Source organism: Cydia pomonella, chromosome 5, assembly GCF_033807575.1.
Source record: "Cydia pomonella isolate Wapato2018A chromosome 5, ilCydPomo1, whole genome shotgun sequence".
In the NCBI taxonomy this organism is placed as follows: domain Eukaryota; kingdom Metazoa; phylum Arthropoda; class Insecta; order Lepidoptera; family Tortricidae; genus Cydia; species Cydia pomonella.
Window position 1 is genome coordinate 19,912,335 of NC_084707.1, and position 23,594 is coordinate 19,935,928.

A 23,594-nucleotide genomic window follows, 5' to 3' on the forward strand; every position below is an offset into this window, starting at 1 on the left:
TATATTAACCAAACGTTGCTATGAAATTTAACTTTTCCCCTAAAAACGGCTTTAAATATGTTAAATTAACAAAATATATTTGTCACAGTTTACGGTTTGACACATAACTATGTACATACCAAAGAGTAAATTAAGTATATAGGTACATATACACGTAACACCAAGGCCTCCCGTTGTCTACTTATTCTCAGTGCAGAATTTGATACTCAAGCCGTAGCCATTTAGGTGGTGGGCAAGCTGTGTATGCGTGCGTGTGGGTTTTTAACCGGCTAATAAAATATGTTTTCTGTAATAATGAGTTATTATATATCATAAAGTATTTATTATCCATTAGCATTTCTATGATGTTACTTTTTAGTGCAGATATCGAAGCTTCAATTAATTGCCCACCACCAAAATGGTTACGGCTTGAGTATTAATTTTTGTGCGAGAACAGACCTATATACTTACTTCACTCTTTGGAACAGACAACTTTGGCCTACCGCAAAAACCGAAAATCGTATATTGTGGGGATCTGGGATCTTTTTCTTTTACTCTTACTAAGACGTAATTAGAATGACAGAGAAAAATGCCTGCAATGATGAACTTCGATTTTCGCGGTTATAGCCCAGTGTCAAACCGTGAGTTGTGACGTCATCAGAATCTTCAATGTCGTTTCGACTTCGGTCACGTGACGTGTGTTAAACGATATTTTAAATTCAATATTTACAAAAATATGCTCATTAGAGGTCCACTAAAGGTAGTTTAACATGTTCTTATAATCCATAAGAATTTATTGGGCTACTATTCTGTCCTAAGATTTGTAGATGGAAACAACCCTATTGTCGAATCGGGCCGTTAGGTACTTTCTGGTTCCCGACAATCCCGATTGAGTTAAACATCATACCTACATAACTTTGGTGGCAATCGAATGTCATTGTAAAGAAACTTGTCTGTTTGCCTATTTTATTAACACACACACTATTTTGCGCGTAAATTAGGTACTACATATCACAAACTAATGTGTCGCATAGGCATACATTTTCCGGCACGTCCATGACCCTGCGTAGCGGAGCCTTGTAACCTCTCGGCGTGTCGAACCAGGCCGCGTAGCCAACGTTACAATCGTTAACCCTCCGTAGCGTAGCGTAGTTATCTCTCTCTATCACTCTTCCATATTAGTGCGACTGTGACAGTTGCGTTTCGTTCGCCACGGATGCACGTTGGCTACGCGGGCAGCTCGTAGCCGCTATCCAATATGCAATATGTCGATTAATCAGCTACTTATGTTACTATAAAGTACACATTAACGGTGACGTCACAGTTAATACATCCACTTCTACCCCTCCGAATGAGATTTTGTTAAAATAAAAATAATGTACAGTGCATAAACCTTTTTCATATTGTTTTTCTGCGTATTCTAGGAAATATTTACACTCATCTCTAAGAATCAACCATATTCACCCTTTTTGCCTTTGATTAATAATCAGTCCGGACATATATTCTCCGGGGACCGGGAATCCTTTAACCTATTGTTAAAGGATTTTCTTTTGAGCGTACTTAAGGCTTCTTCGTAACCAGAATAAGTTAGATTTCCAATGTGCATGGTTTCTTTAACAGTGCCCACTATTTACGCTTATTGGCTATGTAATGTGCAGTCTATATACGTTATGGCTGTTATGTTATGATGAACGCATAGCACGTGCCACGCCGCGGGCGTCGCCTAGCAACAGTTGCTCATATTTATGCGTCCTACGAAATATTTTTGTTTTTGTTATAGTATGAAAATGACGCATGACGACTACCCATGGCAACGGCAGTCAAGTGAGCTAAGGGAAAATGTAGCCGAAACGCTAAATACTTGTTATTATGATTCAGTTATTATGGAAAGATGAGGCATAGCGATGAGATAGATGGTAGCTTGGTGAGAGGATCGTAACGCCAACATGTCAGGTAAGTAAAGTAGAGTTTTGTACTTTACGCATAAGCACTCACTGTGCCTAATGGTTTGTTAAACTTAATAAATAAGTAAAATACCAAAAAAATCTTGGTATTTCGACAGGCTACATATAAACTATAGCAATATTGTAGCTACTATCTGAATTATATTTATAATCTTAATGTTCATATGCTTTGAGTTGTAAGCCTATTTTTACAAATTCCGTATAGTTTATGGCAAAATAAAAAATACAATGCTGTGAGAAATAATGTGGCGTTTAATTTTGTAATGCTTTACCGTGCCTGTAGAATTGTTTCACGAGGCATGTGGGCTAGAAACACGACACCCGAGCATGCCACACGCCACCCGGTCTGTCGTACCAGATATGAGAGCCTAGCAATTCAGGCTTTATTAAGATTTGGAAAGGCACTAGGGCCACTAGGCATTAAGAGCCAAGCTAAGCATTTTTCCAATACCTTGTTATTTTCAATTAAAAGTGAAAATAAAAGTGAAAACTGCATGAAAACCCGTTAAATCGTTTTTGAGTTTATCTCGAAATACATTAATAAATGTATACAGACGCGGCGCGGCGCGGGACGTTGTTTTATAAGGTGTAAGGATTGTATTTTTATTTTAAATGATATTTCACTACACTTTTAAACACTTAGAATTTTATAAAGAAATAAATAAATTTCTTGAGAGCACATAATTATAATATTGATCTTGAAAAATATTGGATTATAGTTAATATATTAATTTATTAATAGTACTTCAAACGCATTGAGTTCTCATTCGCAATGGGCGTACTATGGGCGTACTTTTTACATGACAGATCCAAATCAAATCTTCTGTCAGCGGCCAGTCCTGCTTCTGGCTTCTAAACTTTTTGACAAAAATTGGTTTAAAGCATATTTAAAAAGGAATTAAGATCGGTGACGCTCTAAACTAAATGTTATACTTAGTCAGGTCATAAGTTCTGTCAAAAAGGTTTTGACTGATAAAAAAGCTATAGGTACCATCACAGGCCTTTGCGTCTATTGCAGACGATTTAAACATTGCTGATTAGACAACGGGCTTGGTGACTGTGGAGGCCGATGCGTGAGCGGTACGACCTTCCACATTTTTGGCAGAGAAAGCTCATGCCACCTGAGGTTCCAGTCCCGGATTGCTTTCTGCGACACCTCTTGCTATCTAATGCATTAAACCAGGCTTGGTCGCATAGCCTTCTCCCCTCCACAACACGCTTGCGCCATCCATCACGGTCTTCTGCTTAGGTTACCCAGGCAGGCAGCGGCAATGTATTTGCGTCTCTCATTTATTGATAAAAAAATAAATTTTACAAGTCAATATTAAAATCAATGACAGAATTTCAATTATATTAAATTATTTTAATTGTTTGTATGCAATTAATTAGTTTAGAGTAGGTGTCGAAATACTTATTGCATTAATAGCGTGAAGAATGTTGCTGCTGACTGTACTTGAAGCACATCGACCCCGACCAATGGTGTAGTGTTGTATTGCATGAGTTTAAGGTGTTTGCGAATCAATTCGCAATAAATAGTTAACCTTTCAATCGTTAGCAGGTGGCGTGTCACTGTGAACGGTTTGCATCGTGGACTCACCACCAATCTTATGGGGCACTAAGTTTAAACTACGTGAACTGATATACAGGCTGATTTCGGGGCGAATGTGTATAAGTAATAGTTATTTGTGCAACAAAAGAGGAAAGTTGATTTTTCTTGCGGTAAAATAAATTTGCTCTCGTGTGATACATACAACTTTTCACCTCAATAGTGAGAACATATTAAAGGTCAAAAAAATTCAACATCAAGTAAAGTTAACCACATTTATTTACATTCATGAATGAAAGGCATCATCATTATGATGAGCTTCTCGAGAATATTCCTGTATTCATGGCCTTCACTAAATTAAAAAGCTACTTTGTCTCCCTGGAGTGACGAAAGTAGGCTTGTTCGAGCTGCTGAGGTGAACAATATATTCTCTAATAATTTATAAGTTTGAAAAAAATATTTTATTATATTTATATTCTATTGTATATAAAAATATATATTTTATTATATTGTATACCTACTAAATGCGATCGGTGTTTTGGTCTCAAAGAGTTTCTGCGGTTTTTATTTACCGAACCGTCTTCTATTTATTGACAGAGCGTTAGCGAGCGGAGGTCTCCATTTCAGCTTGGGCAAAAATGCTTTCGTACGACCGGATGTTCTCCTCTGCAGGTCGCATTACTCAACCGATTCTCGTGAAATTTTGTGAGCAGGTTCGGTAGATAGACAGATTTTTTCTGTTGTATCGTCTTTTGCGAAAAGTTCAAAATGGCGGGAATTGTCATAAAGGACTTAAGCGTAAGCAGTAGGGTCTAACGCACTTAATACTATTGTTAGTTCACTGTGATAATGACTCAACATTTTTAAAGCTTATTCCGAGGTTTATAGCTCAAAGAGCCAATAGTGTAGGTACTAGATACCAATATTATGAGTGATGAACAGGGACTTTAATGCTCTAAAATAGTAGAATCTGATTTTAACTGTATACCTACAGTTAAAATCAGATTCTACATATATTGAAGTTAAAGAAACCTTTGGTCCGGATTGTCCACGCCCGTATATTCGAAACTCACCAGCAAGGAAAGCATCCGCTCTTCGGTACACGTTTCTCACTTATCTGTCACCACCTGTTGGACAGCTGTCGGTTTCGATAGCTATTTACTTGGGAGAGTGAATGCCGGGGTATCGGTATGGTTTCAATCTTATGTCGCGAATCGGGGTGGGCCTTCGAAGCAAATACTTATTCAACTTGAAAATATTAATGAAAGGTTCATAGACAGTATCTACATTAGGTACTTACCTATATTTTAGGACAGATAGATCTATTCATACAGTAAGCTCAACAAGGCTTGTGTTGTGGGTACTAGACGATATATAACATAAAGCTAACTTTATGCCTAAGCATATATAGGTAAATACATAGAAAACATCCATAACTCGTGAATAAGTTATTAAATTTGTGGTAAACACACAAATAAATGCCCGTTCCAATAGATTTAGAACTCGGGACCTCTTACTTTGTAGGCAGGTGCACTACAGACAGACTATACTAGGAGGCCGTCTTATTAAAAAACCTTATTCCTTTCCCAAATGGAGCAGCCTGTAGCAAGTTAACAGGTAGGCGCTAGTCTAGGCCGGGAACGGTTCCCGCTGAGAAACACGATCAGTCCTAACTATGTCTTCGTATCCAAACGACCTGGAGCACACCTCCATATACACGAGGGATATTAATGGTATTCCATTCCGTATATACCTACAAGAGAAATAATGCGTTTATGGCGGTAAAAAAATTATCTGTTTTATGTACGTACAATAATATAAGTAATTTATCCTCCTGGCCGCTTAATGTTGGTGTTTAACGGCGAGGGTCCAGTGTCAGTCAACTGCCGACAAAAATTTCGTAAGCTCGAACGCGTACATATATCAGTTTATTCAAGTTGTTATAGTGTGTCTACTTACCAACATGAACGTTATGATGATTCCGATTAAAAAACGTAAATACTTCCACCACTCATTGTCACGTAGGTATCGAAACGAAAGTTAGAGCGCGAGTTCCATGATGCACTTTCGCATATCTCCGTCCAATTCCTTAGAGATGCAGAGTGTAGTAAAAACCAGTATCTTCTCAAATTACCAGACAGCGAAGAGAGCGACGGAGAAGGAGGGCTTGGCAACCTGAACCGGCTGATTGTGAGGCCGCCGGGCCACAGCGGCAAGGCCAAGCGCGGCCAGCTTTGCTTCGACGCGGCCTTCGAGTGCGGGAACTTGGGCCGAGCAGATCACATCACTGAGCTCGAGTACGATCTCTTCGTGCGGCCTGATACATGCCGCCCGCGCTCGCGGTTCTGGTATAACTTTACCGTGGAAAATGTGAAGCAGGATCAGGTTTGTATTCTTGAAATTCTAAATGCCTTTTTCTTACAGGTGCATTTACTGTTTGTGACACTAGTACTTACTTTAGTACGGACAACGTAATCCAGGATCCGGTTACCTACTCTTCTTAAAATTATGAAATCCTCTGTGCCATTTGGTTTGTGAATGATTTAATTCACATTATAATTTTTATCATCTTAAATACTAATAGGTATCACTCAAAATTATATACTTAGGGACCTAGGCATTGGCCTAAAGTAATAGCCACGGTAATAGATTAATCTATCTATATACGTCCGATGTACATAAATCCTCAAAGTACTTCAGATTCATTATTTTTGACACGCTTTCAACACTGAATAAAACAATTTAATAACCAGCACCTATCGTATTTCAGAGAGTAATATTCAACATAGTGAACTTAGGTAAAGAAAGAACTTTATACAACGGCGAAATGACACCGCTAATCCGCTCAACCTCGCGTCCAAAATGGTAAGTTTACATTACAAGCATACAAGCTAGGTCGGCTACATAAGTTAGCGTGTGCTTGCACACTGGATGCAATTAGTTTCCGTACGTGACGTGACCTATGCACGGTACAATCAAGCTCGACACTTTGATTGTGCTGCGCCGCGTTCCGATCGTAATCAAGTCGACCATGCATGTGCTAGTAGGTTAAACTTAGAAGTTAATAGCTGATACTATAGATATCTAAAGATACACATTTTCACACAAATTGAGTAAGCCCCACAGAAAGCTCAATAAGGCTTGTGTTATGGGTACTTAGACACTTAGACAACGAAATATATAATAATTATATAAGTACTTAAATACATAAAACATCCATGACTCGGGTAGAAATATATATGATCATCACACAAATAATTGGCCGTACCGGGATTTGAACCCAGGAACAAGGCCAGACCGGTTGTCTAAATATAATACAACGCTAGAGTTCTACCCAGCACTGAATGTACTTAGACGTAACTAAATAACCAATATATTAAGCAAACTACTTATTGGATTTTATGAACCTTCTGGTTGGTTGGTTCTGCGTATTTTTTATACGTTGTTATTTTCTATGCCAGGCAACGCATTCCTCGTCGTTTCATCTTCTACCACAAGTCACCAGTGCACCGCGGCCGGCGCGTATTGAGCCTCGCCTTCGGCTTCGACCGCGAGGAAGACGTTTACCATTTCACGGCGGCTGTACCCTACTCCTACTCTAGGTTGCAGAAGTACCTCACGCTGTGGGAGAAGCGCGCACAGACGTTTGCCGCTAGGGAGTGCATTGCGCAAACTACGGTGAGACTAGCACACTATCACAAATGATGAGTATTGATGAGCCATACGAGGATGTCTACAACTTCACGGTTAATTCAAGAGAATTTTTCAATTATACTTCGCGCCTCGTCCTCGAGATTAGTAACTGAAGATATATATATACATGTAGTTACGCCGGTAGGTGTCACCACTCTGCACTTAGTTTGGAGTTGTTTTTAAATTTTTATTCCTCAGTAAGTGGGTATGCCTAGATTCCACTTCCTGGCTGCCATCGCTCTGTCCGCTCATCGACCACTCAAGTCACTTCTTAAAAACTTAACTAAGTTTCTTGTTCGTGGATTCTCGCAAAAATACCGAAACGTGAACATATTAAGAAATACAAAGATGACATTGATCATCTACTGGATAAAAGTCGAAAATTAAAACGTAAAATACGATATAGTGAAAGTGCTTCGTCACACAGAGGTTCCAATGAGGAATTTATACCACAAGAAACAAGTAAGTCTTTTTAATTTTCGCTTCTGCAAATTTTAAACGACCAAGGTTATTAAACCTAGGTATGTGGTGCACTCAGATTTAGCCATTGGGGATAAATCAAAGCACAAATTGTATCGGTCGGCGTTCAGTTCATTGGGGACTGGTACCTAAATAAATGATATGTATAATTGTATATACATATAAAATAAAATAAAAAAAGCTATTGACTGTACGGAACCACAATACGAGTTCATACTTGTACATACATCAATGCACTCCGATTAGCCGTTGGGGCTAAGTCGACGCATGGCATGACGGTTGGCGTACAATTCATTGGGAATTGTTACCTAGCTTTATGATGGGATAACATGCGTTATCTAGTTTAGTTCAGACGATTAGAATATTAATAATATATTTGATTTTTATGAGTAAAAAATAAAGTCATAGATTTTGTAATTACTTATTAGTTAATAGTAGTAATTTATACATGATATTATTATTGGTATATTGTTCACATTTTCCTTAAATATAGTCGTGAATATGTTCATTTATCTATTTTGCTGTTATAATAGACGAGCATATAAAAATAAAAGCAAACGAAATATTGCTTTTTGTTCTCAGCATCACTGGTTTTACGATTAAATGATGGGTTTCCGGAATACCCGGATTATGAACTGAACTACAACCCATACAGTCAGAATTACCTATATAATAGCGCTGAGTGTCTGAAAGAGCCTATTGAGGCCGATAATTGTCCTATCGAGGATCCTCAGAACTCTGTTGGAAATTTGCATAAAGCCTATTGAGGCTCAGCAAAGCGCACCATAGACCAACACACAGCTCCAGCGCCATAGTCGGCGTAAGCGCCACTGCCGTACCAGGCACAAGCACGTCCAATGTCTGACGAAAAAAAAAAAAAAAAAAAAAAAAAATCGCTGACACAAACGATTTGAACGTTGATGTATTTCAAAGAGATTCTGGGAGATGACCTCTCGTCGACCACAATATATGGCAAAGATGTGCAGAAATAGCTATCCGTTTTACACATGTAGCCATAGAAGTTATAGCTAAAGAAATCCGTAAAGATCTCCTTAGTAAATACATAATCTCTGCTATTTGCGTGAAAATAGGCGCGCCAAAGGTTAGACCCTTAGATCAAAGCTGCTATTTCAGAAAATTTTGCAAAACCACATAAAAAATATTGCAAAGGCATCGAGTCCAAATAAACCGATATGGCTTTCGCAATATCTTGTCTTAGCGAAATAATTACATCGTAATTAAATTCGAAAAATAACGACCTGTTACAAAAACTTATAAACATCGGTCGTATTTTGTGCGACTTATAATACGCAGAGAACGTAACCACACGCAATTTTATACTTTTCTCACTGAATCTCGACTGGTATTCACCAAGATTGGCATTCGATTTGGTATTCACCAAGATAGACTCTTGCTTATTCGGCAAAAACTTGCCGGAAACACTTAAATCAGCTAAAGCCATTATTAATTCCGGCGGAGAGATGAAGGCTCTTGTTCCTAAGCAGCCCATAGCGCCCCCGCCACCCCCGGCGCCGCTACTACAGACCGCCGTACGCGCACCAGCCCCCGCCGCGCCACTACTACTACACACATTTAAGTACGCCGGCCGTTTATCGCTAAATTAGAAACAGTGGGCGCTTATTATTCGAACCGCGCCATACTTTCATATCCATACTATCCAGCTGGCTATAAAATCAAATTCTCAAGTACTATTTGTTCAACACTTTTTGCCCTCATCGCCTGAATATTCTAGCGTAGAGAGGTCACATTTTGTAGATGCCATTAATTAATTAATTAGCTTTCCTGGCTTACCGTGGGACTGTCGCTATAATATTTATTTATTTACCTATTTTATTAATAATCTTTTGCATCTCCGAGTGTAATCCTTGCGACGGCCAATTTGTGCCCAGTATTTTTCTCGCGTCGAAGCCGAACGGAAAAATGCGTTTTATATTCAATCTTAAATAGTTAAATCAATTTATATATTCATCTGTATATATCCATTATGTATATTGTCATTGTAAATAAATACTTTTTAATCAATTTATTAAAACTGACCATTTCAAGCTTGAGGATTTGCGAACAGCTGTTAAGCTCTTAACACAGGATTGTTATATGAATACGCTTGATTTTATGAAAAATCACGCAGAGTCAAGAAAGCACTTTCGTTTTATCTACTAAAATAAAACGTACCTATGAGTTCAATGTATTACCGTCCGGCCTCGTAAGACTGAGGCCGCGCCTTATATGATTTCACCAAAATCACAAGAACCAAGCAGGCCTCCTCTCTACTCTGTATCTCGATGATTGGCTCCTTTTCGGTCAAAGTTACGAACAATGTATAGAAAACATAAAACCAACAATACAGTTATTAATTTCATTAGGCTTTATCTTCAACCAAGAGAAAAGTAGTACACACTTACCTACACCTATGACGTCGTGCAAATTCTTATAGGAATGATTATTAACTCGCGTCAGTTGCGACTTAGCTTACCTTACAAAAACATGCTTAAAATCTGAGTTACGAGTAGAACAGTGTTTAAAAATGAAGCATTGCAAAATTAGACAACTAGCAAAACTCACCGGCCTACTCAGCGTGCCCGGCTATCGGGTACGGATGGCTCTATATGAAGGAACTGGAAAGCTGCAAGTTCCTTAACTTACAAGGCCCCGATAATTTTAATCACCAATAATTTCCGAATTCAAATATTTTCTGACGCCTCAACTATGGGGTGGGGAGGAGCCTGCGGGGGTGGTACGGCAAGCGGCCAATGGTCTAGTATCATATCAACTATTTAGAGCTGCCTGCCGCATTTATTGCTCTTCAAATTTACTCATGTAATTTGTACAATTGCCAGATACTCCAACTACTATTAGATATTACCGCGATTGCCTACATTAACCGAATGGGCGGTATACAATACCCTCATCTTACCCAGGTTAAGAGAGGTCTGCGGCAATGGTTGTTTGTGTTTGCACCATATATAATATCCCGCGATAATATTATAGCTGATTACAAATCAAGGAGATCACATCCGGATATAGAATGGGAATTAGCCAATTGGGTTTTTTAATGAGATAATATGCAATTTGGTTTAGGTACCTTTAATCGATTTATTCGCAGGTCGTATAAAGAAGAAATGCGCAAAATACATTTCTTGGCACAAAGACCCTGATGACTATGCGTATCGCTATCGTGTTATCAGAGACTCGTTTACTGTAGCCTGTACAGGCATGTTCTTTTACGCTTTCACACCTTTTTCGTTTTTATTGAAAGCTCTTCGAAAGATTATTTCAGATAAAGCTACAGGTATCGTGGTCGTATCGTTGTGGCCAACACAACCAAGATACCCTGCTTTTAGAAGTCTCCTTGCTTTGCTAGCAAGTCATAATATTTCAGCCTTGTGGCAATGCTTCAATTTCTCACTCCTGTTCCCAACGAATACACAACTTGATTACCCTGGCTGCAAGGATATTGTGCGGGTAACCCTATCGAGGAGAAGCCTACCATCATCCTGATTGGATATAATGATAGCTTCCCTATCGCCAAATTTGCCCCTCCCTATTGCTATAAAACAGTATGATGTTTGTCTTAAAAAGTGGTGGCCCTTTTCTAATAATAACTTTGTCGACGTATGACTCGTCTATTCCGACAGTAGGTAGTCTATTTTTTACCAATCTGTTTAATGAAGGTAGTTAATATGGAACATTAAACTCCTATAGATCGGCCTTGTCCTTAGCCTTCCAACAATATCACATGATGACAGGCTTTAGAGACTCATTAAATGAGTTTTTTCCTCTACGGCATCTGACGCCTAAGTACAATGAAACTTGGGATACCAATCTTGTATTAAATCAGTTGAGCGATTGGTTTCCAAGCGATAAATGAAATTGAAAGGCTTTCAAACAAAACGGTTACATTGCTGGCTCTCACTACGGCTCACAGAATCCAAGTGAAATATTAATATAAAAAACATTGAAATAACTTCTGAATGTATATCTATTAGAATTCCAGATATTGTAAAAACATTAAGACTTAGGCGTAAGCAACCTATTATATATCTACCTTTTTTCCGCGAAAACCCTTTTTTTTTATATGTCCAGCAGAGGCGATTTCTTGCTATGTGAATAAAAGAAAGCCCTTAAGAATATCTGACAGTCTGTTTGTTCATCGCTGCTAAAAAGCCCCATAAACCAGTAGACTCGCAGACGCCCAGTCAGCGGATCAAGTACACACTGAGCGAGTGCATGGTCGGCGCGGCGGGCCGCCGTGTCGCACGCGCACGCGCACGCGCACGGCGTCGGCGTCGACACCATCCGCAACACCAAAGGGTGGAGCGGACAGTCCAATACCTTTGTAAAGTTTTACAAAGGTCCATTTTAAGTAATGAAGACTGTTTGTCTCTGGTGTTATCCGTATTAAATAAATAATGAAAAGATAACGTATTCATCTCGTATCGATTGAGTATATTACACTGCTAAGCTATTAGAAATAGGTTTAACAAAAAAAAAAAAAAACATAATTATATATTATATTTTAAGGTTTAACAGATTTGTTGACTTACCAAAAAATTGTACCAAGTTAGAGGATGAAACATCTGTTTAATTTAAGAAACAAACTTTTGCATAGCCCTACAAAATCTTATATATAGTAGGCATTTATTCTTGTAATTGTACCAATGAATATCCAATGAAGACTTCAATTTACTTAAGTACACTTAAGTGACTAATTTCAAGTTTATACAATAAATTAATGGTATTTAAGGTGTTAAAGATTGATATCTTGCCTGATATTATTCGATCCTACTTTATAGTACAGTACATAACATATCTACAAATATGTCGATTTTATTTTGATATCATATAAATAGAATGATTCCTGTATCAATGCTGAGAGGTTATAATATAGTATAAATTGTCTAATATTATATTACATAAGTATATCGACATTGATTGATGGTTTTTCGGGAAATATTACTCTCAAAGTCTACATGTATATATATATCTTCAGTTACTAATCTCGAGGACGAGGCGCGAAGTATAATTAATGATTAAACGAACTTACCTTAAGTGAAGTTCTATCATAATTATACGAAGCGCCTCGTCCGAAGAGATTAGTAACATAACTCCCTCCCACCCATCGCTTCGCTCATCCGCTTACTATCTTATATAAAACACATCAATCAATGTATTCATATATATGTAAAATATTTCTCTCAACTTAATGAGCGGACAGAGCGATGGCAGCCAGGAAGTGGAATCTAGGCATACCCACTTACTGAGGAATAAAAATTTAAAAACAACTCCAAACTAAGTGCAGAGTGGTGACACCTACCGGCGTAACTACATGTATATATATATCTTCAGTTACTAATCTCTTCGGACGAGGCGCTTCGTATAATTATGATAGAACTTCACTTAAGGTAAGTTCGTTTAATCATTAATTATAAGTAATAAAAGAGATTGCTACTTTTAAGCCTGGGCAGTGTTCCTCATCTTAACGTTTTTCTGTTGCACCGTACCGTAACACGACGGCAAGGCAATGCAATCTATTCCTAATTTGACGTAGTTACTAGTTTAACTAAAAGAGAAGTTGATTGTAAGATTAGAGTGATTTTACTAGGTACTAAGACTAATTTTATTACAAAAGTACAAGCTGTTACAAGCTATGATCAGTAACGAAATACATTCACATTCAACATAATTTTTCTTAAAAATCCTTGCAGCAAAAACGCAAGGTTGACCTCATCACCATAGGGGAGCTCGGAGTCCAGGATAAAGAGATGAGAGAAGAGTCCGCGGTGAAGGGTAATAAGGGAGTTCCAAAGAAGCGCGTCGTGCTTATCCTTGCGCGCACGCATGGCGGCGAGCCGCCGGCATCTTTCATCTGCCAAGGTCCATGTAAAATAAATCCCTATTTTATTAATAGTAGGATTATACCTTGTACTAGTTATGCTAAAAGTATGTTCAATATGTATTTGCATGCATTAAAAATATAAGCTTAACAAATAAAAAATTAAGATATTTATACGATACAAGCTCGAAAAATAAAAAAATCGCAACGAGTGGCGATAGATTAAAACGTCGGCCACGGTCGGCCACAGATGGTCGAAATAAATGATAATTTATTTATTTATTTATTTAAAACACCATTGAAGGGAATGTTTTATCTGGATACAAGTTGCGAATATCCTATTCGCAGATGTACCGTACTACGTTTTACCCTACAAAATTTTCGACATAGTCACGTACACGTAATGTTTATGTAATGTGTAAAAGCATTTCTTATCGACACAATTAAAAATCCCACCCAGAGGCCTATTGCATAATTATGTAATAGGCCCCGGTTTATGCAAGTCCTTTATTTATTTACAGGTATCCTTGATTATTTTTTAACTTCATCCGAAAAGGCATTGGCGTTACGCAGCAACGTAGCTGTTCAGGTAATAAATAGTACCTAAAATATTGCAGTTAATTTCTGCGAAATCAATAGACAATCGGTGTGATCCGGTTCCTCATTACCTAATCTAGCCTAAGAATGTAGAATTCGTACTGGTACATTGAACTGAAATGTAATTAGTTTTAGCAATTATTCGCCAATGTACCTAGCTTACCAAACCACACACTCTAGTCCTTAGCCAAACCAAACTCTAAATACAGGTGGTGCCGATGTTGAACCCCGACGGTGTGTTCCTGGGCAACCAGCGCTCTGACCTGCTGGGCGCCGATCTCAACCGCAGCTGGGTCACCGCCACTACCTTCGCCCATCCTGCCGCCGTGGCCGTCAACGACCTCGTGTCCAAGCTCGTCGCTGAGAAGGTGACATTGGTGTAACTCATCTCTCTATCTGTCATATTTCTGACCAACCAGCTGTGGAACCCGCTGGGGTCCTACTTCCGCCGTTGACATGTCCATCAGCGATCGTGACTATAGAAGGTAGAGGCAAGGAACAAAATCTCCTTAGGCAGAACTGTTGCAAAAGTGTCCAGCTGTCAGCTATAAATAATAGTTCCAAATCTCTCCAGAGTAGCGCTAGAGTAGCTAAGAACCTAGGCGTTATTGGCGGAGTGAAGTGCGCTGTCTATGATTAGATTTTTTTCTCAAGTATTCTAGGTATTGAAGCGCCACCTATTTATGGTAAGTATTTTGTCGGACACTTTGGTATATGGAGCTTTCATGGAAATTCACACTGTACATACTGAAAATCAGTAGGAATCAAATGCAAATAATATAATTTGATACACCATTGCTGCAAAGTAACTGTCCATATTTTAATTACCTACTTGCATTTAATTTAGATTAATTTTAAATTTTATTATAAGTAAGTAGTTTTTTATACATATATGTATGTAAAGTGTTTGCTGTGTGTAGTGTTAATTGCTGCAAAGTGTTTTATGAACAAAAATAAATCACACTTAAATTAAGATTTATTTAATTTAAAATAAGTAATTAATAGTACATTACGATACAAGTGCGAAAAATAGGAAATTCGAAACGAGTGGCGATAAATTAAAACACGACCGAAGGGAGTGTTTTAAATCGACACGAGTTGCGAATTACCTATTCGCACATGTATCGTACAACGTTTTACAGTACATATGGCCCTTTAAATGTTCGACACAGTAACGTAATATGCTACTTCTCGCACTAGTGCTATAAAGTAGCCCCATATGTACTGTAAAATATATTTCAATTAGGTATGCAAATATTATATGATGTTTATAATCAAAGTCTGTGTTTTCAGTCTCTTCAATTGGATTTTATAATCGACTTGCACGCGGACATAAGCTTTGAAGGAGTTTTCGTTCGGGGAAACTCATATGACGACGTGTACAGGTGAGAACGAATTAACTTAACGAAGTAACGTGAGATGTTGGAATGCTCTTCGGGTTTTAGAATACGTCAGGTCAGCATGGCTACATTAGAAATAAAGAGCTTTAGAAGAATTAATGCCTTTTGAAAATTATTTGTTCCAGGAGATAATAATGTTCTCCGCGCCTCGAGTTTCAATTTTATTTTAACTCGTTTGACGTTTGGGTAATGCACTTTTAAACATGAAACAACCCATTATAGGTTTGAGCGTCACGCCGTCCTTCCAAAGTTCCTGGCGTCCCGCGTGGAAGCCTGGCGTCCCGAGGCATGCCTGTACAACGCGGACCCCCTGGCCGCCGGCACGGCGCGCCGGGCACTGCCGGAGGGCGCCGTGGATGCTTACACATTACTAGTTTCACTGGGAGGACGCCGACTCACTCCTAAGGGACCTTACATACATTATACTGAAGATGCTTGTATCCTTTATAATATTTTATTTTACTATAATGCATGAAATGGGGTACTACTAACGCCATCTAGTGTAGATTAGTAACAAACAAAAATAAAATCATTTAACAGGTTGCTGCCAGTGCTAATAATATAAAAGTCGTTAAAAATAGGTATCGCTTGATACACATATGGTGTATTTTATGATAAACTGATGAAGTGATTTTTTAGTATTTTTAACAAACTTTGTAGTCCTACTAGCGACATCTAGCCTGTTTTCTTGTACTATACCAAGTATAGGAGCCTTGAGTGTTTTTATCTTCAATTTTTATCTTATACTTACTGAAGTTTATTTAAGTAGTATTAATTTGCTTTGTAACAACTCATTTATAAACATAATAAAAATGACAGCTTTACTGCATAGCAAAAACACCAGTGTTGATACAGCTAGCGCCATCTTTTTTCATCATAGTGCACTAGTATATTTTTTGTTCGATTGAAGGAATAATACGTTGTTATGAGGAAGAATAATTTACTAAGCAAAACAGATGCTAAAATCGGCCGATCTATAGTGAAGGCTCTCTGCGACTACTACCGACACATCGGCGTCATACCCCCGCGACAAGGAGCACCAACCAAGAAGAAAGACGGCCGCGGTCGGCGTCGGCGTCGGCGCCCCGCCGCCGACAGAGAAAGGCCAGTCCGCCGCACTTGGTCCCCAATGTCCCCACACGAACACTTACCGCACATACATACCAAAATGTACGATTTATGCACTAATCTTGTCTTTTACCGCATAGCTGCAACACTCGTGTGATTCGACACCCATTCACAGGAACACCCGCGCGAGGAGGTCAAACATATCTCGGTAACTACATCACCAAGTAATTACGTAACTGACACCTCTGTCCACACTACAATAAAATCTTGGAAATTGACTTGGAGAGTATTAACTCGTTATTAAACGAACATTTAAACATTTTAAAACATTAGTACTGTGAGCGCAGCGAGGATCGCAATCGCCGCCTCGCTAAACATTGAACAAAGATTCATGATGACAGGTCACCAAGCTCAAGTCCCGAGCGGCGAGTATTAGCCGGGCGGGTGCTGTCACCGCCGCTGCCGCCGGCGTCCCCGCCGCCGCTCCGGGCGTTGCCGCCGCGCTCCACGCGACTCCGCCGCACCAAGCCCAGAATAGAGCCAGATTTGGACCCGCTACTGCCTCTTATCACAGGTACTACCTACACTGTAGCTGATGGCTTTTAAGCATAATTTAAGGTGGCACCAATACCATGACATCGTTACGTAAGTAGTAACGATGTCATGGTATTCGATCTGTGCTAATGGATATCGAGCCCAACTGGGGAAGCACCTCCACACCTTACAGAAAACCGCAGCTAAATAACACTAGACCCTACTCATAGTGTTGTGTTTCTGCCGGTGAGTAAGGTTGCCAGAGATCAAACAGGGTAGACAACGCGCATGTACCGAACACCTTTGGAGTTGCAGGCATCCATAAGCTACGGAGACTGCTTACTATCAAGCGGGCCGTATGCTTGTTGGCCACTGACGTGGTATAGCAATTTATTTTCGAAGCTAAGCGCTATTTCTATAATAGTTGAGTAATGTCTAAATATAGTCTGTCAAGCCATTTCCGTCAGTAGAAAAAAACGGTAAATTTAAAAAACTAGGCGCGAAGGGTTAACGTACCATAGAAAATTATAATTTCGCGCCTTTTTCTACTGATAAAATTGTTTGACAGACTATAAATACTTTGAATATCCTTCTTACTCCCAGAGAAATATATTTTAAGAGAGTACCTAAATAAGACTAGGTTCCAAATTAAAAAATATTACTAAACTTACTTACTTACTTAGGACTGGGACTTAGGAGCACCTTACACAGCATCTCTTAACAAAAGTCTAGGTAAATACCGTGTTCAGGTCTTTTATGTGTCTCGAATCCTCACAACATTATTGGTCAATGGGAATGGGTTAACTATATTTTTTAAAACTTTAGATGGTTGATGTTGGTTTTTAAAGTAATCGACACCGGTTTCTATTTAAGTTAAGAGGAAAGTATACCGCGTGACATGAAGGTTCACATAAATTTATCTAGGTCCGTGCCACGTGATCGTCCATACAAAAGGAGAAAACGTTTTTCCACTTCTAAACATTTTCCATTCTCCATGATTTTAAGTATGTTATTGACACAATGAAAAACTTCAGGTTTATAGGTTTTTCTTTTTTTTTCAAAATTTGCAAAACAAAAATACTTATATGTTTTTTTGTTATAAGCGACACTTATAAACTTTGAATATACTATGCTGAAGCGATCGACATGAAAATCAAAGTGATTTGTTAAGATTTAGTTAGCCACTCGTGTGCTTAGTGCAACTGTAGTTACCAGCTGTCACCTTTATTTTATTATAATAATAGAAGTCACTGAAAAATATCAAGCACGTGAGTGCTTAGTTGAAAACGTTTTCTCCAGAAATGGAATTTCATAGAAAAATTATTGTTAATTCGTTAGATTCATAAAGCTATTCTTCCCTCTAAAGTAACTGATGAAAGTATGTATGTCGATAGATGGTGCTAGTAGTACCGAGTTTCAAGTGCTCATTGCTTCACCATTAATGTTTATTACGTAAATATAGTCAAGAATAACGTTGTATAACGTTTCTTTCAAAACTTAGACCGTAACCTTGCCCTTTATGTTAAAGCCATACAAAGTTAGGCAACTTGAACACATTGTTTCACCTACCGACCGTGCAACGTGACATAGTCTGGCACGCGGTATAAAAATTTGGCAGGCCGTGTTATGCATGGATATTATATATATGGTTGTAGCGTTGTCTAATTATTTAGCATCGTACTCTCGTATACTTACTCGGTCCCGTTTTACAAGTTACTGTCGCTTTATATTGTCGCCATAAACGTCACTATGAAAATGGCAAACCACACTTTGTGACGTCAAAATCGGTGAAGAGCTGGCTTAGGGCCAGTTGCACCATGCCCATTTGATGTACTGATCATGTGTAAATATGGCGCTAGCGAATGCTAACTGCATATTTGGGTTGCACCACGCTATGTGTCCGTTAAAAAGTTACGCTGCCCTTAACCGGTGGCAGAGCACTGGTTAACAGCAAAGTCGTTCGATAAATATGGCGGCGCTTTTTGGAAATCGTCCGTATTTCACGAATTTATGTTTGATTATTAAATAATTTGAGTAAAAAGTAATGTAAATGATTAAAAATATATTTATAACAATAAAAAGGTGGAAATATCTAAACGCAAAAACGTGTGATAGTTGACATAATGGTTTTAAATGTCATTTTAGTTGCGAGACTACTTGTGTTTCATAAAATACATTAATTTGTTCCGGATATTCAAAGAAAAGGTGTGTTTTAAATTGAAATCGAGTGCAGAATGAGTTTAAGTTGAGGATAAGACCAGATTGATGCTATCACAGGTTAACAAATACGTCCCATAAAGTGAAACTCGACGGCATGTAATGAACACTATTTATCGACAGACTGGTCATTAAAATCAATTTAAAACGCTCTCTGTTTATTGGAATCAAGATAAGAATGTTATATCCCTTGGAAATATTAGTGGACTAACTATGATATTCGAAAACAGCGAGATGACAACTATAAACATATACAAAGTCGGCCTCTGAAAATCGTAACCCAGAAGAGAAGTGAACTATATTTATAACTATAAAATCACATAAAACAAGATGCTACATATGAAATCAAGTATTTTAGTGCGAAGAAAATGTATTGGACAATTCCAGACCAGTCGGCATAATAGGTTATATATAAGTGGGCAAAATATGTACCTAATGTAAAACTGATTATAATACTTCAATTCATACATACTTGCTTGTGTTTTATTTGCTTTTACAACATATCTTATTCATTAACCCTAGAAACAACAACTTTGCAAGTAATTAACTAAAACAGTTTTATTTATGGTGATATTTATATTTAAATTAATATTTATTAGAATACAAAGTTACAATTAGATTTAACAATTAACAGCTCCAAAAATCTACATTTATTTTGAGTGTAGGCTACCTGGGTATCTCTCATCTTCAATTATTACATTATACCTATTATAGGGTCCCGCACCCGTTAGCGACATGGCATGGCAGGGCGTCCGTCCTTCAGCATATTGCCGAGGCATCCCTACACATTGAGCTCTGCTTGTGAATGTCAAGGTATCCCTCTGGAATTTTCAGGTTTACCACAGTGTCTTAGAAATGCCAGATGTTCTTAGCATTTGTTTGTGTGAGGGATGCCTCGGCATGCCCTGACATACTTACCTTGATACTACGCCAAAGGATCTCTTACTGTGTCTAGACAATAGTGGCCTCCGAGCCTAATAAAGTAATTCTTCTGGAAATATCGAATATACATGAGAACAACTGAGTAGTTTAATAGGTATAACCTGCGGTGGCAGCATGGTTCCATTTTTATCACTTGTCACTATGCCCGTCACTTTTGCACATACATACTTGTTAGAACATGACAGGCATGGTGACAAATGATAAAGAGCTGACCATCTTAATTGTTTCCTTTCATACTGGATAACATTTATAAATATAACAGCCAATACCTGGGTTAGATAAAATATAATATGGCCTCCCTTCTGTCACCTGAATTTTACTTGTATTCAACCAGTCATACAGTGAAGTCGCATATAAATAAATTACAATGTAACAATTGTATGTAACCCTAGCCATGTATTGGAAATAACATAACAGTTAATTAGTAAAAATATAATCCATAGGTCTTAATTTGCAAAAGAGCATTACAACATACTTTAGAGAATGTGTAAACCCATTATTTTTAAACCTGACTACACATTTATTATACACACGACTGACTACTGACAATACCCTACCTACATATTAACCCACCAATCCCTATTCATCATCATTTAAAACCTAACATACCTAAATAGCTCTAAAATCAGTCATAATAAAAGGCCCTCAGATTGATTTTATTTGTTTTCCCCATACCAGTTTTTCAACAGCCCATCCATGTTTCATAAATGATTTATATCATGATCACCCCAATAAAGAAAAAAATAATAATAGTTGGAATAAACAAGTGAAGTCACCAGTATGACAGAAAATATAATAAGTAGGCACTTAAATATAATTGTGAAATAATATATTATATGTCAATGAGTTGTTGATTTCTCTCCGGATAACCTTTTACCTCCATTAGTCACTACCTAAAAAGGATTTAGTGTAAGATAGAAAATAAAGTAAGATAAGGTAACTAAAAATGTATTTTATTATCAAAAATTAAATTCAGATATCATTTATAATACTTTATTTTTCGCAACAAGTTTTTCCAGTTAATCTAGTGTATGATTCTTTGATTTCTTGAATCGATTCACTTGTGTGTAACTTTCATCTTGTATTCCATATCAAATGGTGTATATCAAACCTGAAAAGAAAGTAACATGAAATTATTGTGCATAAAAATATATTGTGATCCGTTTCAACCATTGGCAAAAAGAAAATGCTTAGATCAAGCAGGTTTAAATTAAAGTACAAAAGTAACTTGAATATCTGCTACTAACAGAACTAACAGTTATGTATTATTGTGTCAACAATATATGTAATTGGAAATGTTGCCCCAACTGTCGGTATTTGTAGGTAGCGTAGGTAATTCCTTGTGCTTAGGGCTCTGAAAGTAGTTAGGGATACGTATTAAACGAATAAGATAACTTACCGAGCAATGCAGCTCCTTGTTTAATTCGGTATTGCAGCTTGGAAAGCACTTGGACACTGAACAATCGTAGTCAGCAGTTTCACTTTAATTTAATGTGCCATTAATATAATCATAAATATATTCAAGATTGGCATGGCATAAATTGTGTAATATTTAGATTTAAAACCTGAAAAGAAACTAGTTCGCGCCTACAAGTTTTCTCGTTGTTGAAAAATTTGACAACTTTGACATTTATGACTGGGTTGCTATATGAAAAAATAATTCTACCATAAATTTTTTGGTAGGAACGCGTTCATAGTATGGCCACACGATTAGCGCCGACATTCTGTTATTTTATAGTTGGTGCAACGCATTTTATTTAGCAATCGTTAAGACCCCCACGTAAGCGTTAAAATTTAGCGAACTGTGCTTACGTTAGCAGGTGGTTTGGTGCAACTGGCCCTTAGACGGACTCTAGATAATTTTATAAACAGTAGACATGATTGCAGGCACAGCAGTCCGCACGCCCCGGCTGTCCGTGGTGAACCTCAGCGCCATCATCCGCACGCCGACCGGCCGCGATCCTCGCCCGAGGCTTGCGCGCCCGGCCCGACCCTCGCATCCGAGGTTTACCAGCGACGAGTACGACACGCATGACTCCGACTCATAGGCGTCGTGAGAATCTACATGTGTGAGCGGTCACAGCCGCGATAGAGCGGGGCCGATTTTTAAATTTCGATCGCTTCCCTTTCGTGTTCTCCCTTTTCCAATTCTACTAATTATCGTATTTCAAAAATAGCATCTCGCCGTTTTCCACAGATTATCGTGTGACGAAATCGAGCGCCCGAAAATCAACAATCGTCCCCCATTATTGGAACGGGTTGGTTTTCTATTAGAATAAGATTTATTTGATAATCCCGACAAGAATTATCCTGGAAACGGCCAGTTACTGCGCTACGGAGTATTCGGTTCAATCCTATTTTTATTCCCAGTAGGAACAAGTGGAGCAAGGAAACCGCACCCAGACGATGTTATTCCTATTTGTCGTCTTTTGTTACCACTCGTTTGGACTATGTATAATGTGCTGATAAATCTATTGATTTTTTTAGAGGAATTATTATAAAGGACATAATGAGAATAGGCAGAATATTCGAGTGTAGCCAAAAACTCTATCGCGTTAAGTCATAGGGGTAAAATCGCCATAAACAAAAGAACTCGTCAATTCTTCAGTCTAAAACTACTCATGTGCCGTCGGAAAGTTTCCAAAATTCCGAAATTTCTACATGGAAACATTTCATATTTTTGTATTTGAATCTAAATTTTCCATTTCCAAAGTGAAACTTTCCTTTGTTTCCTGTGAAATGTTCCTGATACTTTTGAGAACTTTTCCAACTTTTTGAAAACTTTTCGCATCTTGTCCAGCCTCTAAAATAATTATACCTCAGGTTATACAAACATTTTTGGCTTCGAGAGAGATCTGTCGTTTTATGCATTTTTATTTTGTAAATGCAAAGTCAAACAGGTAACAAATTAACATTTAGTTTTGTCTATTTACAGAAAAAGTACAAAACTCGTGAACAATGAATAAGATCACATGGAATGCACGTATGCATAAATTGTTACTATTTGAGTTAAGAGTGACGTTGGTTTTTAAAGTTTTTATAAAATTAATATACAAGTAAATAAGGACATTTGAAGGTTATGGAATATTAAACCAAAGCTGAAAATGATTGTTTTAAGTGTAAATCTTTAATAGCTCGCCTAAGAATGCTATTAGAAGTTGTAGAAAAAAACTGACTGTGCAATTTAAACGTTCTCATTTTATTCCTCTAATAGCACCTTTTCTCTACAATTTTGTATTCTACCATTTGTGCCTTATGTCGTATAGCATAATATCCCTCTCTCCAGTTTGTATTGTATATTAATAAACCAATAAAACAAA

At 37.9% G+C, this 23,594-nt stretch overlaps 1 protein-coding gene across 1 annotated transcript; it reads left to right on the forward strand.

Moving 5' to 3' along the window:
* The first annotated feature begins 1,490 nt into the window (after positions 1-1,490).
* Positions 1,491-23,594, forward strand: LOC133518035 (cytosolic carboxypeptidase 6-like). Its single transcript, XM_061851588.1, has 12 exons — positions 1,491-1,932; positions 5,627-5,874; positions 6,260-6,354; positions 6,951-7,167; positions 13,389-13,557; positions 14,038-14,105; positions 14,323-14,481; positions 15,407-15,498; positions 15,736-15,950; positions 16,470-16,683; positions 16,983-17,155; positions 22,162-23,594. The coding sequence occupies exons 1-12, from the start codon at positions 1,926-1,928 to the stop codon at positions 22,320-22,322; spliced, it is 1,818 nt and encodes a 605-aa protein (XP_061707572.1). The 5' UTR covers positions 1,491-1,925; the 3' UTR covers positions 22,323-23,594.